The 20,523-nt window shown below is 61.5% G+C and overlaps 1 protein-coding gene across 3 annotated transcripts; it reads right to left on the bottom strand.

The window, feature by feature from the left end:
* Positions 1-2,735: 2,735 nt before the first annotated feature.
* ASIC1 (acid sensing ion channel subunit 1) lies at positions 2,736-19,770 on the bottom strand (the record flags this gene model as incomplete). Of its 3 annotated transcripts, XM_084223443.1 has the most annotated exons (13): positions 2,736-3,207; positions 3,385-3,489; positions 3,583-3,662; positions 3,910-4,001; positions 4,087-4,240; positions 4,324-4,380; positions 4,460-4,610; positions 4,798-4,925; positions 5,388-5,538; positions 17,728-17,923; positions 18,748-19,142; positions 19,543-19,613; positions 19,732-19,770. In XM_084223443.1, the coding sequence occupies 11 exons, from the start codon at positions 19,110-19,112 to the stop codon at positions 3,103-3,105; spliced, it is 1,584 nt and encodes a 527-aa protein (XP_084079569.1). In that variant the 3' UTR covers positions 2,736-3,102. The 3 variants fall into 3 exon arrangements, with proteins under 3 accessions (XP_084079569.1, XP_084079570.1, XP_084079568.1); XM_084223444.1 differs by lacking the exon at positions 19,732-19,770 and having other exon boundaries at positions 18,748-19,145; positions 19,543-19,653; XM_084223442.1 differs by lacking the exons at positions 17,728-17,923; positions 18,748-19,142; positions 19,543-19,613; positions 19,732-19,770 and adding an exon at positions 6,278-6,901.
* Positions 19,771-20,523: the final 753 nt, after the last annotated feature.

The following is a 20,523-nucleotide window of genomic DNA, read 5'->3' as shown; positions in this document are numbered from 1 at the left end:
AGGCTCCGTGAATCCTCAACGGGCTGAAGGTCCCCAGATCCCAAATAAGCTGAGGCTCCCTGGATCCCAAACAGCGTCAGATCCTGAACAGACTGCCCGTCCCCAGAGCCCAGACAGCCTGACGCCCTGCATCCCCAGCAGGCTGCTGTTCCCAGCCCATTCTTGCTGCCCCACGATGCTCCGATGGACGCGCTGGAGGCTTGTGCCTGCGAAGAGCAGCGTTTGCCGCCCGTCCCGGCGGTACCTGCCCGGCCCCGGCTGCGCTCCCGGGGAATCGCGGGGCTGTGCTGGCCCTGGGGCTCCGACACCTCCCCGAGCCCTCCGGAGGCCTCGGAGCCGCGCTGTGACAGATGGACGGGGTGACCTGCCCGCAGCACAGCCAGCCGGTCCCGCGGGGATCACAGCTCCCGGAGCCGGGGCTGCCGCGGGCACGGCTCGGCTGTGATTAATCGGGTTCATTAACGCCCTCCTGGCCTGGTTCTCCTTCCAATCCCACCCCCTGGCCTTTGCAGCTCCAGCTCTGGCCGGGAAGCGCCAGAGCGGGGTGAGAGTGCTCTCGTTGAGATGCAAAACTGCATTTCTGCCATTTCCAGGAGCCAGGGGACACGGTCGGAGCCAAGGGACCGGGGGGAGGGTGGGTGTGGGTGTGCGTTGGCATTTCAGCGTTCCCTGCCCACTCCCACTCCCTATTATTCAGTCTCCATGGAGTCCTGAGGGCTTTTTTAGGATGCCCACTGTTGGATCTGCTCTGTTCTTACTGTTGCTCTTTGTAGCTGGAAATTTTTAGGACAAAAGGTGTGTGTTATATTTGGGTTGTGCTCCCAGGGTGAAATTCCACCTGGCGACTCTTGTCGGACCTCAGGTGGGTCCCAAACTACAGAGGTGCTGGAGCTGTCAGGGATTAAGAGCTCTGTGAGTGTTAATTCTCCTTTCCCTGCTTGGGAGCAGGAATCATTCCCTCCTCCAGCCCTGTGTCCCTTGGGAGGAGTTCCTTGGGAAGGCAGCGAGGCTGGAGCTGGATGAGGCACCGGAGCTCTCAGGAATGGGAGGCTCAGCTCAGCCTCAGCTCTGACCCAGGGCACACTCTGCTCTGGAAATCTGGCCCAAAGCTTTTTCCTCCCCTTCCCTTTCCCTTTTTTTCCCCTTCCCTTTCGCCTCCATCCCGGGATGTAGCTGTCCCCACCTGCCTCCTCAGGGGAGCATTTCCAGCAGCTCAGCAAGAGAGAAAGGCTCGGTGTGGGGGAGTTATATCATTTATATCATTCTTTATATCATCGTTGTTAAGAGTAGCAGGTATTGATGTACAATGCATCTGTCATCTTATTGTGCTTCCTATGAAAATGTGTGTACATAGTACAGATACCGGAGAGAATTCCACACTTTATACACTTGAAGGCATTCAGAGATCAGTAACAGAAAAAAAAAAATGGCACAAGAACAAGGCCTAAATGCTACTGGATGGGTATCTACACTGGCATGATGCATATAGATATATATATATATATGTACACATATATATATAGTCATATATATTATATATAAGAAATATAAAATGCCGATGACATAACAAAAAAGCGTTTTCTTCAACAGGTGAGCCTCAAGGTCAAATCCCAGCCCCATCTTTAAAAGCTTGAATGGGAAAGAGAAAGAAAGAAAATAAATAAATGAAACGGGATGAAACATTAGGAGAAATCCATAAGAAAATTTATGGATGTGGCCGACCCGTCGTCTTTGGGTGATTGCTGGATACAAAGGACTGACCCCCAGTTCCTAATTTTGGTCAGGAAGCAAATAATAAGAATAAAAATGACAAGAATAAAAAACAAAATTGCAGTTTAGAAAAAAAAAAGTTACTAAAAAGACTTATTGCAAAAGCTCTTAAAGATAAGTAGCACTTGGGGCCGCGGAGGGCTCTGGCCTGGGGGCTAGGAGACGGGCTGGGGGGCCAGACGGGGACCCCAGAGGGGACTGGTGGGCGCTGACAGGCCCGGGGGGCAGTGACCCAGTGGCCACGGACCCCAGCCAGGGCAGGGCTCTGCCAGGGAGGGACAGCAGAGGCCCTGGGAACCCACAGACACCCCAAACCCCCTGGGGCAGCAGCTTTTGGGGCACAGCAGGGCTGGAGCCCCAGAGCCCCCTGTGAGCCCCAGGGGGGTTGGGGCTCCGGTGCCTGCCCAGCCACGGTGGTGCCAAGGGGGTGTCCCCAGCTGGGGACAAGTGGGGCCAGGAGTTTCTTGTGCCCTTCTCCCCGAGGATGGCTGGGTTTGGGGCCACAGGGCTCCCTGCAGATGGGAGGGACCGTGGGGCAGTGCTGGAGCTGGCCAGGCTGCCCAGAGCCCAGGAGGGGTGGGCAGGGAGGGACAGTGCCCGGTGTCCCTGGAGCCAAGGTGGCACCTCCCAGCTGAGCCCCCTGCGGTGCTCCCGGGGCTGCTCCCGGGGCTGCTCCCGGGGCTGATCCCGGGGCAGGGGCTGAGGAAGACGTTCTGGACTGGTGGAGATGCCGCGTCTTCGTGCCGGGAGCACCCAGGCGAGCCGGGACTGCGGTCCCAGGGGACAGAGGGGCTCTCCGGGGACTCCCAGCCTGCTGCCCTGTGCCGGGCACGGAGGGGGCTCCCCGATGAGCCCCCACCAGGCACAGGGGGCCCAGCAGGCACGGCCAAGACGTTGGAGTAGGATGAGCATGGAGACAACGGAGGACAGACGGACAGGGCTGTGGATGGAGACTGCGGCCGAACGGCTGCTTCTTCTTGGCTTCTGGGTTTTAGTTAAAAAGGCCGAGGGGAGCCAAGGGGGAGCCAGGGCAGGCCCGTGCCCTGGCCCACTGTGCGTGTCGCTCCCGCTCTGCGGGATGGCCGGGCTGGAGCATCCTGGAGTCTCTGAAGGAGCAGGGCAGGCGCAGAGCAGCTGCCGCGGGGGCTGCGCCAGGGTCTGGCATTGCCCGACCCCACTGCCCGCCCCGAAATCCGAGGCCGTCGCTCTTGTCCGTGTCCCACCGTGCCGAGGAGCAAAGGCCCCCTAGATGTGTCTCTCCGCTGGCGCTGGCGGGAAGAAGGGCAGCTCTCGCAGGGCTTTGGTAGCTCAGGTTGTACATCCAGACGTCGGTTAGCAGGTGAAATCCTCAAAGGTGCCCCGGGCCGGGTGGTGAGGTAGGATGTTGGCTGCGTACGTCATGCCTGCTGGGTGTCCCCGTATGCTTTCACAGGGATTCTGCAGGATAAACGGGATGTTGGAACCGCTGCTTTCATCCAGGTCCTTGCAGAGACCCAGCGCCATCCCCACACAGCATCTCTGCCTTTCCCAAGGGCTCCCCAAAAGTGTGGCTCCCACCCCCCGAGCTGCAGGAGGGGCCAGGCAGGAGGGGACTGTGCTGTGCCCCGCACTCACGTGGCGCTTCACGTCGTCCATGCTCAGCGCGACGCCCTTGTCTGTGTTGTTCCTCTTGTGGTTCTTGCGGCACTTGCCCCGCCGGCACAGCCGGTGCTTTATCACCTGCCAGAGCCATGTGTCAGCACCGTGGGGCTCAGGGGTGGCCCTTCCCCACATCCCCCATGGGCGCAGCCTTGGGATGGAGGAGACACTCACCTCATAGGCATAGTCAAACAGCTCCAGCACTGTGAGGATGCTGGCCCCAATGAACAGCCCCATCTGCCCTCCAATGTCACCTGCAGAGGAGAGGGAAACCATCAGGGTGGCCTGAGTCCAGAGTCGGGTGGCAGAGGGAGCAGAGAAAGTGCAGAACTTGTCACCGCTGTGACTGGTGCCCGGTCATGGCAGTGGGGTGCCCTGCTCCACATCTGTGCTGTCGGCACATCCCGGTGCCTTGGGAACGGGCCATGGTGACAGGGCCAGCACGAGGCCACCTCACTGGGGGACTCTGTCACAGGGCTCCCCACAGCCACCAACACTCACCCAGCAAACCCGCCACCTCGTACGCCTTCTTCTGCTCGATCGTCTCGTAGTTCAGGGCTTCAAAGAAGATATCCAGCACCAGGATGTTCTCCCTGCGCAGGACAGAAGTGGCATCAGGCTGAGGTTTGGGATGGAGGGACCAGACCCTGCCCAACTGCCGTGGCCGTGGTGCCTTACCCGATGTACTGCTCTGACTTGTTGTACTTCTTGGCCAGGTACTTGGCTGAGGCCTTGCTGGGGATCTTGACCATGGAGAGCTCTTTGCCATAGCGGGTCATGTTGCAGGGCATCTCACAGATGCAGTACTCATTGTCCTTCTCCACCAGGAAATCTGTGCAGGGAGAGAGGGGGATGGCGAGATGGAGAAACCCAAGGCCGCAGCTCCGTCCCACCCTCGGGGCCGGGCAGCCTCACCTAAGGCCGGGTCCGCGCACTCCTTGTACTGCTCCGGGGTGCAGTAAGGGGCATCGCCTGGGGAGACACAGAGCAGGTGTTCCAGGTGGGACCCCACCGGAGGGCTGGGCCGGGCCGGGCCAGGCACGGGGCTCACCTGGCATGTGCACCATGCGGCAGTTGCAGTTCTCCACCAGGTAGCGGGTCTCGCAGTCGATGCGACACGCCGTGATGCTGTAGGTGTCATAGAACTCCGAGTCGCCCGCCACGGCCTTGCAGTCGCCCCAGGGAGGTGGCAGGTAGATGAGCTGGAAGGGGAGAGATGCCAGGAGTGAGGAGAGAACCCCCCTCAGTGTGGCAGGGGACAGACACCCTTGTGGCACTGGTCCCCCGGACGGGGTCCTCCCCTCCATCCAGCATGGGGACAGGGGCACAGCGAGGAGGCTCCCGCAGCACAGGGTGAGAAGGGACATCCCACACCTGCCCAGTTCCTACCCGCTGCTCCTGGCAGGACACAAAGGTCTGGAAGCCAGGAGCCACCCCGAAGCCCAGCTGGTCGATCAGAGGGGGCTCGTCCTGGCTGTGGATCTGCACCTTGATCCCGGCTTCGAACGAGGTCTCATCTGTGACAGAGAGAAGAGGGGTGAGCACAGCACTGGCCCTGCTCTGAGGGGCTGTGCCAAGCCTGCTGTGTGAGGGACCACAACTTCTACCTCCCACGCTTCCCCTGGGCCAAGTCATTCATCCACGTATCCATCCATCTGTCCATCTGTTTGCTGCACCATGTCCTTGGCCCCCCCACCCCGACCCCCCTGCTCCACACCCAGGAGTGTGGCAGGGAAAGGATTTAACTCTATTTATAAACAAGTGATGGCTGCATGTCTAAACGATGGGAAGTTGCCATGGCAAAGAGCAAAGACAAGGAGGAAAAGGGAAAGAAAAGACCAGAAGTGATGAGAAATGGAAGGAGGGAAGGGAAGGGAGCCTCAGGGATGTGGATCTGCGGTCTGGGGAGGTGAGTAGGGGCTGGGCAGCACCCCAGGAGCTGCTGGTGGCTGAGTGGGTCTGCGGGGGCAGTGGGTTACCTGTTTCCCCCCATACTGGCAGGTACTCGTCCTGCTGGATGTCCAGCATGATCTCCAGGCCGTTGCCAGTGCCCCCCTTCATGGTGATGAGCCGGGGCTTCCCGTCCTGCCCTGCATTGAAGGTGTAGCACTTCCCATAGCGGGTGAAGACCTGCAGGAGAGGACACAGGGCTGAGGCCCCTCTGTGTGCAGCCACAGCACGGAGCCAGGAGAGCATCCCCAGCCCCAAAACTCAGCCATCCCAGCCTGGGCATGGTCTGACCCGGGCTCCTGGCCCACAGGATCTCTCAGTGTTGGAACTGCCTATCCTGGCCCTGGTGGAGGAGGAGATGTTCCCACAGGGATGGACTCAGAGGAGACACTGCAGATTTACAGCCCCAGAGAGCCCACAGCAGCTGTGGCTCCCCAAGGTGGTGGCACTAGCCTGATGCCTGCACTGGCGCCTCCTCCAAGCCCTCCTCCACCCCTGCAGAGGACAGGGCTGGATGGGATCCTGGAGCCCCCTCCCCTCGGCCATTCCAGCTCTCGCCTCCTGCAGCCAGCATGGCCCCAAAACCACGGAGGTGCTGCCAGCCTGGGCAAGGGGCATGTGAGGGCAGTGGGCTTGCACCACATGGTGCCCCACAAACCCTGATGGCATCAGGATGGAGGTGCCAGGCACCAGGATGGAGGTGCCAGGCACATCCTCAGCAAGCACAGCCCCAGGGATACGCTCCATGTCCCACCAGAGCAGCTCCACCGCAGGTGCCGTCCCCAGCTCTAGCAGATAGGGCTGAAATATCAGCCTGTCCCTGAGCAAACTCCAAGGGCAGCATCACCTGCCGTGCCTGATCCGACACCGACCAGCTCCGCAGCTGCTCCCCGTGCCGGGCCACCCTGGGGCTACTCACCGGCGCAAAGTCCCCGGGGCCGCAGCGCTGGCCGCGGTAGCTGCAGCTCAGCAGCATGTCCTCCAGCTGGTGGCAAGTGCGGTTAAAAAACCCATACAAATTCAGGGGCTCGTCCTCCTCCCAGGGGCCCGGCTGGGCGGGGGTGAAACCCAGCTCCATCCCAGGCTCGTAGTCGACCAGAGGGGCCAGGTAGAGCAAGTCCTCGTGGCTGAGCTGTGAGAGCCGCACACGGTTGATGTTGCAGAAGGTGACGGCAGGGAAGGTCATCTCGGGGCTGTCCTCCTCGCTGAGCAGCGTGACGTGGTGGTACTCCAGGTAGTAGGCGATGCGGTCGGCCACCTGGTAGAGGAAGACGGAGAGGGAGAGGAGGAAGGCCAGCGCCCACAGCGCCTGCCGGGCGCCCAGGCTGCCTTCCACGAAGATGTGGCTCAGCCCGTGCAGGGTGCAGCTGCTGGCAAAGGCTACGAAGTCCGTGGTTGCCCCTGCGTCCTCCTCATCCTCTTCGTCGTCCTCCTGCCCATATAGGAACTCGTCTGCTTCATCTTCTCCCTTCTCAGTGGCTGCAGCATCTTCTGGTGCTTCCTCACTGGAGAAGGAGATGGTGCAGAATATCTGGAGAGGCATTGCCCAGCCTGGGGGTCCCAGCTGTATTGTGGAGGTCCTGGCTCTGGTGTGGGGGTCTTGGCCTGTGCCTTGCCCCAGCCTGGGGGTCTTCAGTCAGTTCCTCAGCAGAGAGGGGCTGAGGAGAGCAGGGGAGGGGGAAGGGGCAAGTTCAGAGAGGAGAAATGGAGAAGGGAAAAGGAGTGAGACGAGCAGGAGTGAGGGAGAGGAGCAGAGGGATGCTCAGAGCCAGGAGGGTATATCAGGAGCAGGAGGGGAGGAGGAGCGAGGGGCGGTTCCCGGGCTCCCCGGGCCCCCCGGGACCGGCCGGCTCCGGCTGCCAGGACAGAGCAGAGACATCACCGCCTCCAGAGGCGCCGTGGGAGCTCCCAGTGCTGCCTGGGGGCCGGAGGGCTGCCAGGCCAGGGGCACACAGTGCATGCAGGTGTGCAGGTATCCAGCACTGCATCCCTATGCCGTGCCCTCCGTCCTTGCGTGGTCTGGCCCTGGCAGCCCAAGCGGCTGCTCCAGCCAGGCCCAGCCCTCCCTGCTGGGTCCCCGGCTGTCTCCAGAGCCGCCGTATGCCAGGCTCTCTGCACTCATCCCCAGGCCAGCTGGAGCCAGAGGTTTTCCCAAAATGCCCGTGACACTGTTCTGCTTCAGTGCTGGTCCAGGTGGGAGGAAGGATGCTGTGGTGTTCTCAGGTTCCTAAGATGCTCCTCCTGCCCTGGCAGTGCCCATCTCTGCAGGTTCATCCCCCCGTGCCACAGGGCACCAGCGAGTGCACGTGTGAATCCAGCAAGTCCAACATTCCCAGTGGTGTGAGGTCTGTCCTCCTCTGAGCAGGGCTGGTCTCGGCAGGATTTGGGTGCTCTCCAGGCTGCGAGTCTTTCTGCAGAGCCCAGTCAGTGCTGGGCATGTCACCTCCTCTTTTGGACTCCAGTGGGGCACAGGAAGCCACCTCTTCCCCCAAGGAATGGCTCCAGGCCGTGTGCTGCTGAACCAGCTGGACTGAGGCTCCCAGGGAGCAGCTCTGGTGCAGGATGCTGGGATGGAGCTGCCGGGAGCATGGGCGTCTCCTCTCTGCAGCAGTGCAGCCCCTTCTCGTGGTTTGCTGTTTTCCTGTACTCAGCACTTCATAAAAGCATCCAGAGACCACAGAGCAATCTCCAGCCCCATCCCGGCACCAGGGGAGAATCTAAATCCGGCAGCACTTGGATGTGCAGGGGCTGGATGGGAGCTTTGGGCTGGTGCCTGGGTGGGAGAAGCTCACCCCAAGCCCTGAGTTCAGCTGCTGTCTCCTTCCTTGTGCACCCTGCGGGTTCCTGGTCCCTGAGCACATCCCAGCGCACATGGACACCACAAATTGGGAGAACAAATCAGTCAGGAACTCAGAATAAATCTGATCTGATACCAGTGCAGTTATCTGAGATTCCTGGGCAGGTGATGCCAGTGGAACAGGCACTGGGGATGCCTGCCAGGGGCAATGATCCGTGATGTGGCAGTGGGGTGTCCCATCCTGGGGCTCCCAGAGCTCAATATTCCCTTCAATAGGGCCATTGTGTAAGAGGGACACTGGCAAATGCCACTTGGGGACCTGGGAGAAAGAGTGGGTGACCTTGGGGACTCGCGCCAGAGCCACGGGATGAAATTTCATCAGGCCAAGATCAAGGTCACACCTTTTGGGAGCATCTCAGAGAATCAGAGATGAAAGCTCTTCCTAGAAAAGAGAGTCAGGAAGGTGAATTGGGTGGCTGGGAGCTACCAGAGCATGGGGGCCAGGTCACAGTTGCCCTGTGTCTTTGGTGGGGATGAGCTGCAGCTGCAGGGCAGGGCTGTAACAGCATCAGGGCTGCTCCTGGCAGGGGGTTTGGAAGGGCTGGGCTGGTCCAGCCCTGTGGGAACAGGCTGGGAACACACTGGGCTGATCCCACACAGGCTGGCACGGAGGATGCTCGGGACAGGGAGGAGCAGGTAGGAGCTGTCCGGGGGTGGGCTGGGATTTCTGCTGCTCCCAGCTCTGCACAGAGTTCCTGTGCCTTGGCTGTTAGGGCGAGAGGAGAACGGAAACGGAATTAAGGAATTGAAGGTTGAGGGGGTCGTTTAGCCCCGGCAGGGCTCGGACCGGTGAGCCGCGCTGCCCGGGGCCAGCTGGCAGTCCCTGACGGTGCGAGCGAGGGGCGGATCCGCCCCCTCGGCGCGGGGAGGTTTAATGTGTCTTCTTGGGAGCAATTGCAGCAGGGAGAGGGAGAGAGATGCTGTAATGAAAACATTCCATCATCGACTGGGGCCATTAACCTGCTTCGCTCGGCTTAAACAGCTCGCGGGGTGCGCCGGGGCTGGTTCCCAGCAGCAGGGCCCGGCTCCGGTTACCGCCACCTGTCCCAGCGCCGACACCCGAGCCGGGTGAAGGTGACCGGGGACGGCCGCAGCCTGGAGCACGGTGGCACCAGCCAAGGAGAGCGCGTCCTGACCCCCAGCTTGGGGACAAAGTGCGCCCGTGTGTTGCAGGCAGGGGGGTGCCGTCCTGGTTTGTGCAAGTTTTGGAGATGCTGGAGGAGTCCTTGGGCTCGTTCCAGCTCCTCCCTCGCCGGGAGTTATTTTTACCCTCTCTCAGGTAAAGCTTTGGCGGGGGCGAGGGACGGGGGATGCTATAATTAGCCGTGACATCAGCCCCCGTGGCGGGCGCTGGGGTGATGCCGCCACACCCGAGCCGGCGCTGGGAGCGGGGATGCTCCGTGCCCTCCGCCCCACCCCAGTGAGGGTGTGGGATGGGAGGAGGAGATGGTTTTTTCCTGCCTCCAGCACAGTGCTTGGCCACTGTCCCGGGGCGGTTCGGCCCCGCTCGCTGCTCTGCGGCTCCTCACGGGCCTGGGAAAGGAGGTTTCCCGGAGCGGGGGAGCACGGAGGCGGCGGGGGGGAAGCGGGAGCGGGATTTGACGGCAGCAACAGCACATTTCACAGCCTGTCACGCTTTAATGGCAGAGGAGATCAAAGCCGGGATGGAGTTATTCATAGAGATAAACCAATCCCCGAGGAGGCGAGGAGAAAACAACATTGCAAGCTCTGTTATCCCAGGTCTCCGAGCCCCGGGGAGGCTGTCGCCGAAAGCGCCCCGGGAGCTGGACCCGCTCGGTTTTGTGACGGGCACTGCCCGTCCCTGCCAAAGACTGGCTGAGCCGGGACTGGGCTGCCCACGTCATCCCTGGGGGCGCCCGGAGGTCGGAGCTGGCTGCTAGGAAGGGATGGGATGAGGGGTGGGATGAGGCAGCCAAAGCAGCGCGTGGGGCTGGACATTTGGGGCAGAAGGAGACCCCACGGCTGGGTTGTCCCGATCCCACCACGCACGCGTGTCCCGATCCCACCACGCACGCGGGTGTGCGAATCCAAAGGGAGAAAAAAGAGGTTTTCCACGTGTCTTGGCCCAGGGATGTGCTTTGCAGCTCCCACAGCTGCCAAGATGGTGGTGGAGGCACCGGCAGCGCTGCCACCGCCGCTCCGGGCAGGATGAGCCGCTCTGGGACGGCTCCAGGGCTGCAGATCCCTCCCTGACCCTGGCGAGAGACAGAGCAGAGGCAGCCGAGAAAGGTGGGATTGCCCGGGCAGGCGGGATCTGTGCCGGGACTAATCCTGCATCCCTTATCAGATGCTGCCACCTTGCCTCGGCTCGCTCCGCCAGCCAAGCCGGGCGCAGCTTGTGTTATCCGGCCCTTTATCCCCCAGATTAGACGCTTCACAGTGGATTAGCATGTCACATTCTAATGCAGAAAAATTGATGATTAAAAAGGAGTTTTTCCTTCTGTATTATTCCCCACCTCCGCCTCCTCTCCACCCCGTCCCTGCAGGCCCACCAGCCCCAGCCGCGGGCCCCGGTGATGCCGCGGCGCTGGGTGATGCCAGAGTCGCATCCCTGGATCAAATGGGATGGGAAACGGGAAGCCGGAGGTGCCTTTTTCACGCCGCATCCCGGCTGCTTCTGGTGGCGGGGTCCGGTACTCCAGGTGCCTGTGCCATTCCAGCCCCGTGTTCCCAGCTGCAGACTCAGCACCTGCAGCACAGGACTTTAATAAAAAGCACATTATGGTGAGTAATGTGCTAAGTGGACTTCATTATAGAGCCAGGGCCTCCCTGGATCCCGTTGTTCCATATGATTTCATATCAGATGAGCCTTATCTCCTCTCCAAACGCTTCCATTTAAACTCTATTAATCTTTCAAAGCTTTCCTGGGCAAGCTCTTCCCAGCCAGCCCTGCCGGGTGCCGGTGCTGCTGCCCCGGGCACTGAGGCCACCTGCAGCCGCGCTGGCCCGGGGTTTAGGGGGGCTCAGCCGGGACCCCCCCGCAGCTCCATGAGCAGTCCAGCTTGTCCCTGGAGCCTTGGCTGTGATCCGCCGTGACGGCTCCGCAGCCGCCGCATCCTCCTCCCCAGGATCTGTTTACGCTCCTATAATTGAACCTGTTTGTAGTGCTGAGAGCTTCCCGGTGATTTCCCCGCTGGCAGTGTCCCTCTGTGCCGTGCAGGGGTCACCAGGACTCCGCCGGGACGCGGAGGGTGCTGCCGAGGTCTCGCTAAATCCCGGCATCCAGGATTATTCCCGCCGACCCTGATCCCAACGCCTTCCCGCGTTTCCTGCCGATCGCGAATCACCCGTAAGCAGGTTGTGATTTTTTCCGACATCCTTCACAATCGCTCAGCCAGTTCATGCAGGCAGATCCGAGCCGGCGGTTTTATCGGAGGGGGGAAAAGCCCACGGTGTTCCGGTCTGGTTTCCTTGCTGTGCTCGCTCGCTCCGGCTCTGCACGTATCACGCTTTTCAAATCTAATCTAATCCAAGCAGAGCAGTCACACAGCCCTGGCATGTGGTGGCTCTGGAAAGGTCTCCCTGTCCCTGCCAGGAGAGCAGGGGTTTAAAATCCCTGATAAATCACAGAGTGGGTGGGAACACCCTGCCACAGCTCCGTCCTTGGGCTGAGAGCCTGGATGCAAACACAGCAAGCCCTCCACACAGAAAAAACCCTCCAAAAATAAATAATTGGTTATAATATCCAAGTGTCAGGGCTGTATAAATAAATAAGAGCCAGTGAGGAGCTCCTTGAACCCTGGCTGGAGCAGGAATTGCAGTGCTGCCTTGGGAGCCCCGGCCAAGCTCCACAGGCGATAAAACACAGGTGGCTCTAAACAGCCAAAGATATTAAACTGCGGCAAAAAAGCCATGAGACGGTTAATTTCCTGGTCTCCCTGTGGAGATCTGTGGCTCCCGAGGCTCAGGGGATCTGTCCCCTCTAGCCTGGCTTCTCCCTACTTGCTATCAGGGAGAGAGGGAAAATGGCACCAGGAGGTTCCTGGGCAGGTTCTTTGGAACCCTCAGAGAGCCCCTTGCGATTGCCCAGCCTGGGGCTGGGAAAAACACCAAAGGGAGGCTGAGGGGAACAGCTTGGAACCCCTCATCTGCTGCTGCTGTCCAGGGCTGTGCTTTCAGCCTTGGATCCCTGGGGTCACACATGCCCTGTCCTCATCTGTGAAATCCTCACCTCTATTGAGGTCGGATACCACTCGAAAGCCTCCTCATCTCCTCCAGCAGCCACAAATGCCATTACAGCTTATTAATAATCATTAATAATTCATTTGTTAATGAGTCTTTATGTGCAAAGGCATTGCAAGAGGAACAGGATTGGCCAGAGGTGAAGCTGAGATGCTCTGAGCTCTTGGCACGACACCTCTGGATGTGTGTGGTGCCTCCAGCTGTGTGTGACACCTCTGGGTGTGCAAAGTGCTTTGGGGTGTGACATCTCCAACTGTGCAAGGTGTTTTTTTGTGAGTGTGACCCCTCCAGGTGCATGCAGAGCTTTGGGGGTGTGTGACCCCTCTGTGCAAGGGGAGCTGCTGGGGCTGGGCATGGCCTCTGGGCAGAGCCAGGGACTAAATGACACTGCCTGAACCTGACCCTGATCCCACAAGTCCTTCTCCTCTAATCCCACCGCTCTCCAGAGCTCTGAGTTTCAGGTGCTGGATGTGCCATTCACAGCTCTAATGAAGTAGCTGTGGGGTGCAGGCACGTGGTGGCCTCTCACCGTGCCACTGTGTTCTCATCTGTCTTGTTCCTGATCCTCTTCTGCCCCATCTTGGCCAAGATCAGTCGTGGTGGGCTCAGTGGAGCTGGTCCCACAGTGCCGGGCCGTGCTGTCGCTGTCCTGCCGCAGAGGGAGAGTGAAGAGCAGCCGGCTTCCCACGAGAGTCCTGTCCACCTTCGTGTCAGTGTGGGGTGAGCAAAGCCACAGCCCAGAGCTCCCCTGTTCTGCCTGAGCAGGTCTGGGAATGCTTGGGTGAAGCTGGGACGAGGAGGCAGCTGAGGAGCAACGCCTGAGTGTCTCTGCTCCCTGCCCGAGGGTGAAACAGCTCACGGCTGCTTTCCGGATGATTTGCTTTGAGCAGAATACAGTGATACAGGAAAATCTCTGAGCTGCCGAGCAGACAACGGAGCTGGGGCACTCCCAACCCGCTGCACTTCCCGGGAGAGCCGAGTCACCACCAGCAAACGGCTGTGGTCCCGTGCGTGGCGGCTCCTCTGCTCCGTCACCTCCGATTATCTCGCCCGTGTCCCGCTGGCTTTGCTTCATTCGTCTGGAAAACGGGGCAGCCTCGGGGCTCAAACCCTGCTGCTGCTCGGCCGCGGAGAGAGGCCGATGTGGGGAAGAGCCTGGGCGAAGTTTGCCAATGATCCAGGTGAGGATGCTCAGCAGGGCCCCTGGGGACACCACCGGGATGCCTGAGGTGAATCAGTGCCCAGAAACAACGGATACGTGCCAGCAGTTTCCAACGCTTCTAAGTTATTTAGGAGCCTGTGTGCCGCTTTAAAAAGTGATTTGCATAAATCACTCGAATGTCTTACAGAATTTGTAAATGCACTGGCTCCGTTGGGGACCGTGGTGGGATCTGCTGGGGCTCGGAATGCTGCTGGGAACAAGCCCCAGACCAGGACGGGACCGTCTGGGGCCGGTGGCCATGCCTGGTGCCCACACGCTGTCCCCAAGTTGTTTTTCCAGAGCCAGATGGACCCATGCGGTTTGTTTATTAACTGTCAAAAGCTCCAGGAAATGTCTGGGTATCAGTAATTCCCGCGCCCGGTCTCTCCAGCTGTGTTGGAGATGCTTCTCACTCCGGCTCCGTGATTATCCACTAACGCTGCGCGGCGGGGGAGCTCCGCTCGCCGCGGGGCTCCGGCCTTGTGACTGCCGTGGGGGGCCACGGGGGGCCAGGGCTGCATTTGGGGTAGGGGCTGGGGCCTGGATCCCGCGGGGCTGAGAGCCAGGGGGAGCAGGGGAGCAGCAGCACCCCCGGCTGAGCACCCCTGAGTGTGCCCTACTGTGCCCACCCCTCTGAGATCCCACAGGGGCTGCAGGACACCCCAGCGCCCACCAGCAGGGCAGGTTTGACCCACACAAGGGGTTTTTTCAGGGGAAGAAGCCACCATGTTCCTGGGGTGGCAGGAGCAGAGCTCCAACACCCCCCAGCTGGAGCGAGCTGGGCTTGGGCTGAGCAGGGAGCCCAGGGGTGCAGAAGGATTTTGGGGGTGCAGAGGGGCACACACTGGGGTTTAGCAGAGTCTGAGGGGTGCAGAAGGATCTGGAGATGTCTAGTAGGGTTCAGCAAGGTGCAGTGGGGTCAGGAGGAGGGTGGGGAGGCCCAGCAGGAGCAGTGGGGTGCTGTGGGGAACAGGATCTGTTCTCCATCACGGGAGCTCCTGCTCTGCCCCGGAGATGGGAGGAAGGAGGAGAGGAGGAGTGTGGTTGGGGTTTGCAGGGACTGCCGCAGACCCTTCCAGCTCCCTCCCTGGCTCTGGCTCTGTGCACCCGGTGTTTCCAGGGCAGAGGATGCAGAATCCAATGCAAAAGGCAGCGGCATGATCTCCACGTCAAACTCAATTCTCCCTAGTTCCAGCTCAGCCCTGGAGCCTCATGGATACGGTCCAGAGGTCTTAATCCTCTCCAGCTTATCCAGGCTGTCCCATGCACGCTGCCCAGGGCTCTGGTCTCAGCCACCGTGCCCCAGAGCAGGACAGGGATGGGGCTCTCCCTGGAGTGGGTTCACAGGGTGTGAGAAGGCAAAGCTGTAAATTCACATTGTGACACCCCGGGCACAGCCACTCCTGCCCCCCCTGGATGCACTGACCACCAAAAGGGGCTTCCCAAGCACGGGGCACCACAATTCCCATCCTGGGGTGTGGAGAGGAAGCTCATCCCCTGCGTTTCTCCTTTTCCCTGGGATTTAGAGCCCAGAGAGGGGGCCTCTCCCTTGCTGGGTGAGGCGTGCGAGGCCCCGGGGGAACCTCGGGGTGAGGGGAGGAAGGAGCAGGGAGCCAAGGGGGGCTGAGAGCTCCCGCAGGGGAGGGAGGACTCCAGCTCATAAATAATGAAGTAGGAAGAGTGAAACATTGATCTGTGCTGCTAATGAGGGTACCAGGGAGCGTGGCCCTGAAACGGGGCGACAGTGAGGGTGAGCCCCTCCTGCAAAGAAAAATGTGTCTGTCCCCTGCCTGTCCCATCCCTGTGTGGGGCTCTGGGCACAGCCCTGGGGACGGGGAAACCTCAGCCCATGTCCCTCAGTGCCATGTCCTGAGGGGCATCAAGACTTGCCCTGGTGCTGGAGGGGCTGTGAGGAGCCAGGGCAGAGCTGGGGTGGGCCAATTGTCCCCCCTGGGCTCTTTAGAGGGTTCACTCTGCAATTTGGGATGAGTCTGAGCCTGCTCAGCTCCCCTGGGGCATCCCTGTACTCTACACACAGCTTGGGGAGGACATGGAGGGGCATGAGCAATGCCAGGACCCCCGATGTGGCTGATGATGATGTAGGATGAGGGAGGAGGTGGGAAGAGCTCAAATCATCCCAGGATGGGCCTTTCCACAGCACCCAGCACAAGCCCCCTGTGCCGGGGGACCCTGTCCTGGCTGCAGGTGATGCTGTGAGCTGACCTGGGGGGGAGACCAGCCCACAGCCCCCTGGGCTGCTCCGGGTGGGTGCTTTGGGGGGCACACGGGCAGTGCCCCCAGCACGGGGGGGTCCCTGCACCGGTACCGCTGCTCCCCCAGCCCGGCGGGGGACCCGGCAGGAGGCGGCTCCTCCGCTGCCTCGTGTCACCCCAGGTATTTCGGCTCCGGCAGCCCCTCATTTGCATTCGCCGCGGCTGCCCCGAGCCCTCCCTTCTGCCGGGGACAGATAAGGCGGCACCGCGGCGTGTCGGGCCCGGCGCTGCCGCCGCTCCTGTGCCGGCCATCAGCATCGCCCCCGGCCGGCCCCGGGACCCCCGGCCGGCCCCGGGACCCCCGGCTGGCCCCATTGATCCTCGGCTGGCCCCACGGACCCCCGGCTGGCCCCACGGACCTCCAGGGTGTCCCCATCACCCCCTGGTTGTCCCATCTGCTCCAGGCTGTGGGGTCTGGGCAGCCCCCAAAATCCCCCTGGCAGATCCCTCTGGATCGGTGAGAGAACGGGGCCAGCCCTGGATGCAGAAGGGTCCCTGGACACCGAAGGGGCTTCCCAGAGTGCAGAGGGGATCCAGCCCCAGTGAGGGAAGGTGGGGTCCCACCAGGGCAGCGTGGGCTGATGGTGCAAGCCCAGGAGCTGCTCCCCAGCACCCCCAGCCCAGCCGGGGCCACCAGGCCCAGAGCAGCACCGAGCTCGGCTCAGCCCGTGCAGGGAGCAGCAAGGCAGCAGGAATTTGCTGCTGAGACAATCCCCTACAAGCCTCTGAGAGTGCCAGGACCCCATCCCAGCCCCACCACACAGACCTCCCTGTGCCAGGCCCCAAGGAGCAACAGAGATGCAGCAGAGAGCCAGCTTCCTCTAATCAAATCCACTAAATCATCCCAACCTGCTTGCAAGGAACAATCCAGGCAGGAACAACAAACCAGCTGCGAGTCTGTTTGGCTTTTGCCGGTTGAAGGGGATGCAGAACACAGGGATTTGGAACCCAAGAGGTGGAGGGAGGGAGCAGGGATGAAGGTCCCTGAGGATGGTTTGGTGCAGAAAACACGACCCTGCCCTGGCAGGAGCCAGCATCGGGACCAGGCATGGGCTGGAGCTGGCCCTGCTGCCGGCCCTGCTGGAGGGGATCCAGCCCCCTCCGGGCTGCAACGTGCCTCCATTTAACAAATAAACGCCTCATGGCTGACAACAGACACCTGCTCGTGGAAAGAGCCCATGATGGGAATTTAATGCCAATGGTTAAAATCACCCGAACTGCACCAGGACAGGGCTCTGCACGCACCCAGCCGTGCTCAGCGTGGGACACGAGGGGGACACCCCTGGGCTGGTGACAGCGCAGGGACACGGGCTCCACGCCGGAGCTGCTCGGGAGCAGCCGCCACGGCTGCCAAATTGATTAGGCAGCACCCGAATAGCCGGCACTGTTCCGTTCCCAGCTGGATGGGGCCAGGCAGAGCAGGGATAAAGGCTTTATTGTGTGCTGGATCCACCAGCACAAGAACAACCTCCATGGCAGGGCGCAGCACGGGGCCACTGGGACCTGTGTTACCAAGGGATTCGGCCATCCGTGCTCTCCCTGCTTCTCCACTGGAGCCCGCTCACCATGGCAGCTTCCAGCCCGGCACAACCCTGCTTTGCAGAGCCCAAATGATCCCGGGGAGCTGTGCCCACGTGGGAGCAGCCCACGGGGCTGTACGGAGCCACACGTGCTCCTGGGGACAGCCTGGGCCTCCAAACCCCAACGGTACCCCCTTAGTGACGGGGCAGCCGGTCCCTTCCGAGCTGGGAGGAGGCAGGAGCAGCTACAGGTGGGCAAACACCCTCCTTGCATGGGGGAAAGGTGGCACTGGGCAGGGCCCACAGGTCACTCACCACTTTGAAGTCTTCGGGGGTGCATTGCTCCCCACGGAAGAAGCAGGACAGCAGCATCTCCCTGATGTCGTGGCCAGCCCGGTCATAAAACTCCAGCATGTTGAAAGGTTTGGGCTTGAAGTTTCGGAAGTTGGCCTTGTCCTGCAGGATTTCCAGCTGCTTCTCATCGGCTGTCTGGATGTCTGGGATCTCGTATCTTGGGGGAAAGAGCAGGGAGAGGCTCAGGCCCGGCTGTGGTGGCTGCTCCCACTGGCAAAGGCCACTTGGAGTTCCCAGGAGCAACCCTGGCATGGGCTCAGCACAGCCACACCTTGCACGTGGCATTTCCAGAGCATCCAACAGCACAAAGGGGACCAGAGGCACATGAAAGATGGCAGAAGGATGGATGAGGAGAAGCTCGGCAGTGGCCACCTTCCAAACCCATCCCACTTGTCCCACGGCTGGTCCAGCAGCACCAGCCCTGGTTGAGACCCCCCCAGCCACCTGCCCTGTGCCTTTGGTGGTGTCCTGGTGAGGTGGTGGCCTTGCTGGGACAGGGGTTGAATGGGCTGGGTCTCAGCTCTGCTGTCATGCCTGAAAACCCCTCCCTGGGGCAGGAATGGGGACAGCAGTGAAGCCCCTTGGCATTGGCATGGGCAGGGAGTGCACCAGGCTCTTGGCAGCGGCATGGCAACACCAAGGAGCCACCACAGCCACGGGTGAGGGGCTTCCACAGCCCAAGGAATGGCACCATGCTGGGGTGTGGGTCAGTGGCTTCACCTGCTGGCACCCCTGGCCTCGCTGCATGGGATGGCACCCAGACACAGCCCTGGAGCCAGGTGTGCTGGATCAGCCCGTGTGGCCCTGGCCTTGCTGCATGTGCTGCACACTGGGGATGGGAGCTGTGTGCGCTGGAGCCATCTGGGGCAGCCCAGCGCGGGAGCCACATGCCCAGGAGCATCAGCAGGACCTGGTGGCTCTTGGCTGCATCCAGACTGACTGAGATGTCACCTGGGGCCATCTCAAGTTACCGGCACCCACCTGTTATTGAGCAAGGCCAGGAGCTCGCCGGCGTGGTACAGGTCATTCTTGGTCACTCGGCTGAACCGAAACTCGTTGAGGTTGCAGAAGGTGACGGCGGGGAAGGTGAGCCTGGTGGCCGCCACCTCGTCCAGCTTGGTGACGTGGGGGTACAGGAAGTAGTACTGGATGCGGTTGGTGCAGACGAGGGCGAGCAGCGCCAGCGAGCCCAGGAAGCAAAGTGCCCAGACCACGCGCTTCAGCGACAGCCGCTCGTACGAGAAGATGTGCGAGAGCCCGTGCAGGGTGGAGCTGCTGGCGAAGGCCTGGATGCTCACCGGCTGCCCGCTGTCCACCTCCTCCTCGTCCACTTTCAGGTCCATCATGGTCAGTGCCAGCACCCCGGGGTGGCCACTCTGCTGAGAAGGGAGCCCGTGGGTGCCTCGTGGGTGCCATGGGTGCCCAGCCCACGGCGGCCCCGGGCAGGGACATGCCCGGCAGCGCCCGCCAGGGGCAGATGCTTTGCTGTGCCCTGCTCTTGCCCCCAAGCCTCCACATATATATATATATACACACACACAGAGACATGCATATATACATATATACATAAATACATTTATTTGGATGCAGCCTCTTGCATTTCCCCCCCTCCCACCTCCTCCCTGCCCTCCCCATCCCACGGCAGGACTGGGGTGCTGTGCCCACCCCCCCATCACCTTATCTCCCCCTCCCCTCCCACCTGCCCCGCTCCCCCTCCACCTCCCACAAATGGCACTGTCGCATCGACAAGCAGATGAAGGAATGAAGGATGCGAACCTGGAATCAGGGCCGGCGGCCGTGGCTGGAGCTGGACTGGTGGTGCTGCCGCTGCGCCGAGGGAGCCGGGGCTGGGAACACGGGAGGGAGCGGGAGATGTGCGGGCACCGAGGGTGCTGAGGCACCGAGCCCGGCAGCGGCGGGTGAACCGGAAAAGAAGGGGGGGAATAAAAATAGCCTCGGTGGTACCTTGGTGCAAGCGTGGGAGCGGGGATGCGCCGGGGCCTCGCTCAGCGCCGCGCGGGGGGACCGCAGGCGACCATCGCTGGAGAGGAGGCAGCTGCCGTGTGCGAGGAGATAAGAGGAGGAGAAGGAAGGCGAGCAGGAGGCTGCTTCCCTGCCAAACACATGGATACCTCCCCCTGTGGCTATCTGGGAGCTGGTGATTTCTTCAGATGCATAATCCGCATGAAGTCATTGTCTGAGCGCTGGTGGGGCCGGAGGCCGCGGAGGGGTGAGGGGTGCCGCAGGCCGGTGGGCAGCGAGGAGGAGGAGGAGGAGAAGGAGGAGGAGGAGGAGGAGGAGGAGGAGGGAGAGGCGCAGGAGCGGCGCTCCAGCGATTGCAGGCGCTGGCAGGGGCTGTTGGTGCTGCTGCCGTGTGCATGTGGGTAATGTGTGTGTGCGTGTGCGTGTGCCGCTCCCATCCCCCCGCGCCTTCCAGGGATGCTCCGGCTCCTCGCTCCCCGCTCCGCCGGAGCCCCCCGGCCCCATCCCGCAGCCCTGACCCATCTCTGCCTTGCGGCGGCCTCCCCCGCCCTTCAGGCTTCACCCGTGGTGGCCCCCGCGCCCGGGCGGGGGCTGGGACACCCCGGGCTTGGTCCTTTTGGGGGGAACCGTGGCTTCCAGCCCTTTTCTGGCCATGGGGCACACGTGTCCTCGAGTGTCCAGCCGGGCTCACCCCGTGCAGCCCTGCTCTGCTGCCTGTGGCCGGTGCCTGTCACGATGAAGGGACTGACCCTGCTGGGCCCTCGCCCTGCTCAG

This window comes from Fringilla coelebs, assembly GCF_963513975.1.
Source record: "Fringilla coelebs genome assembly, chromosome: 30".
In the NCBI taxonomy this organism is placed as follows: Eukaryota; Metazoa; Chordata; class Aves; order Passeriformes; family Fringillidae; genus Fringilla; species Fringilla coelebs.
The sequence above is the reverse complement of the archived record's forward strand: the minus strand, read 5'-3'. Positions and strand labels throughout refer to the sequence as shown.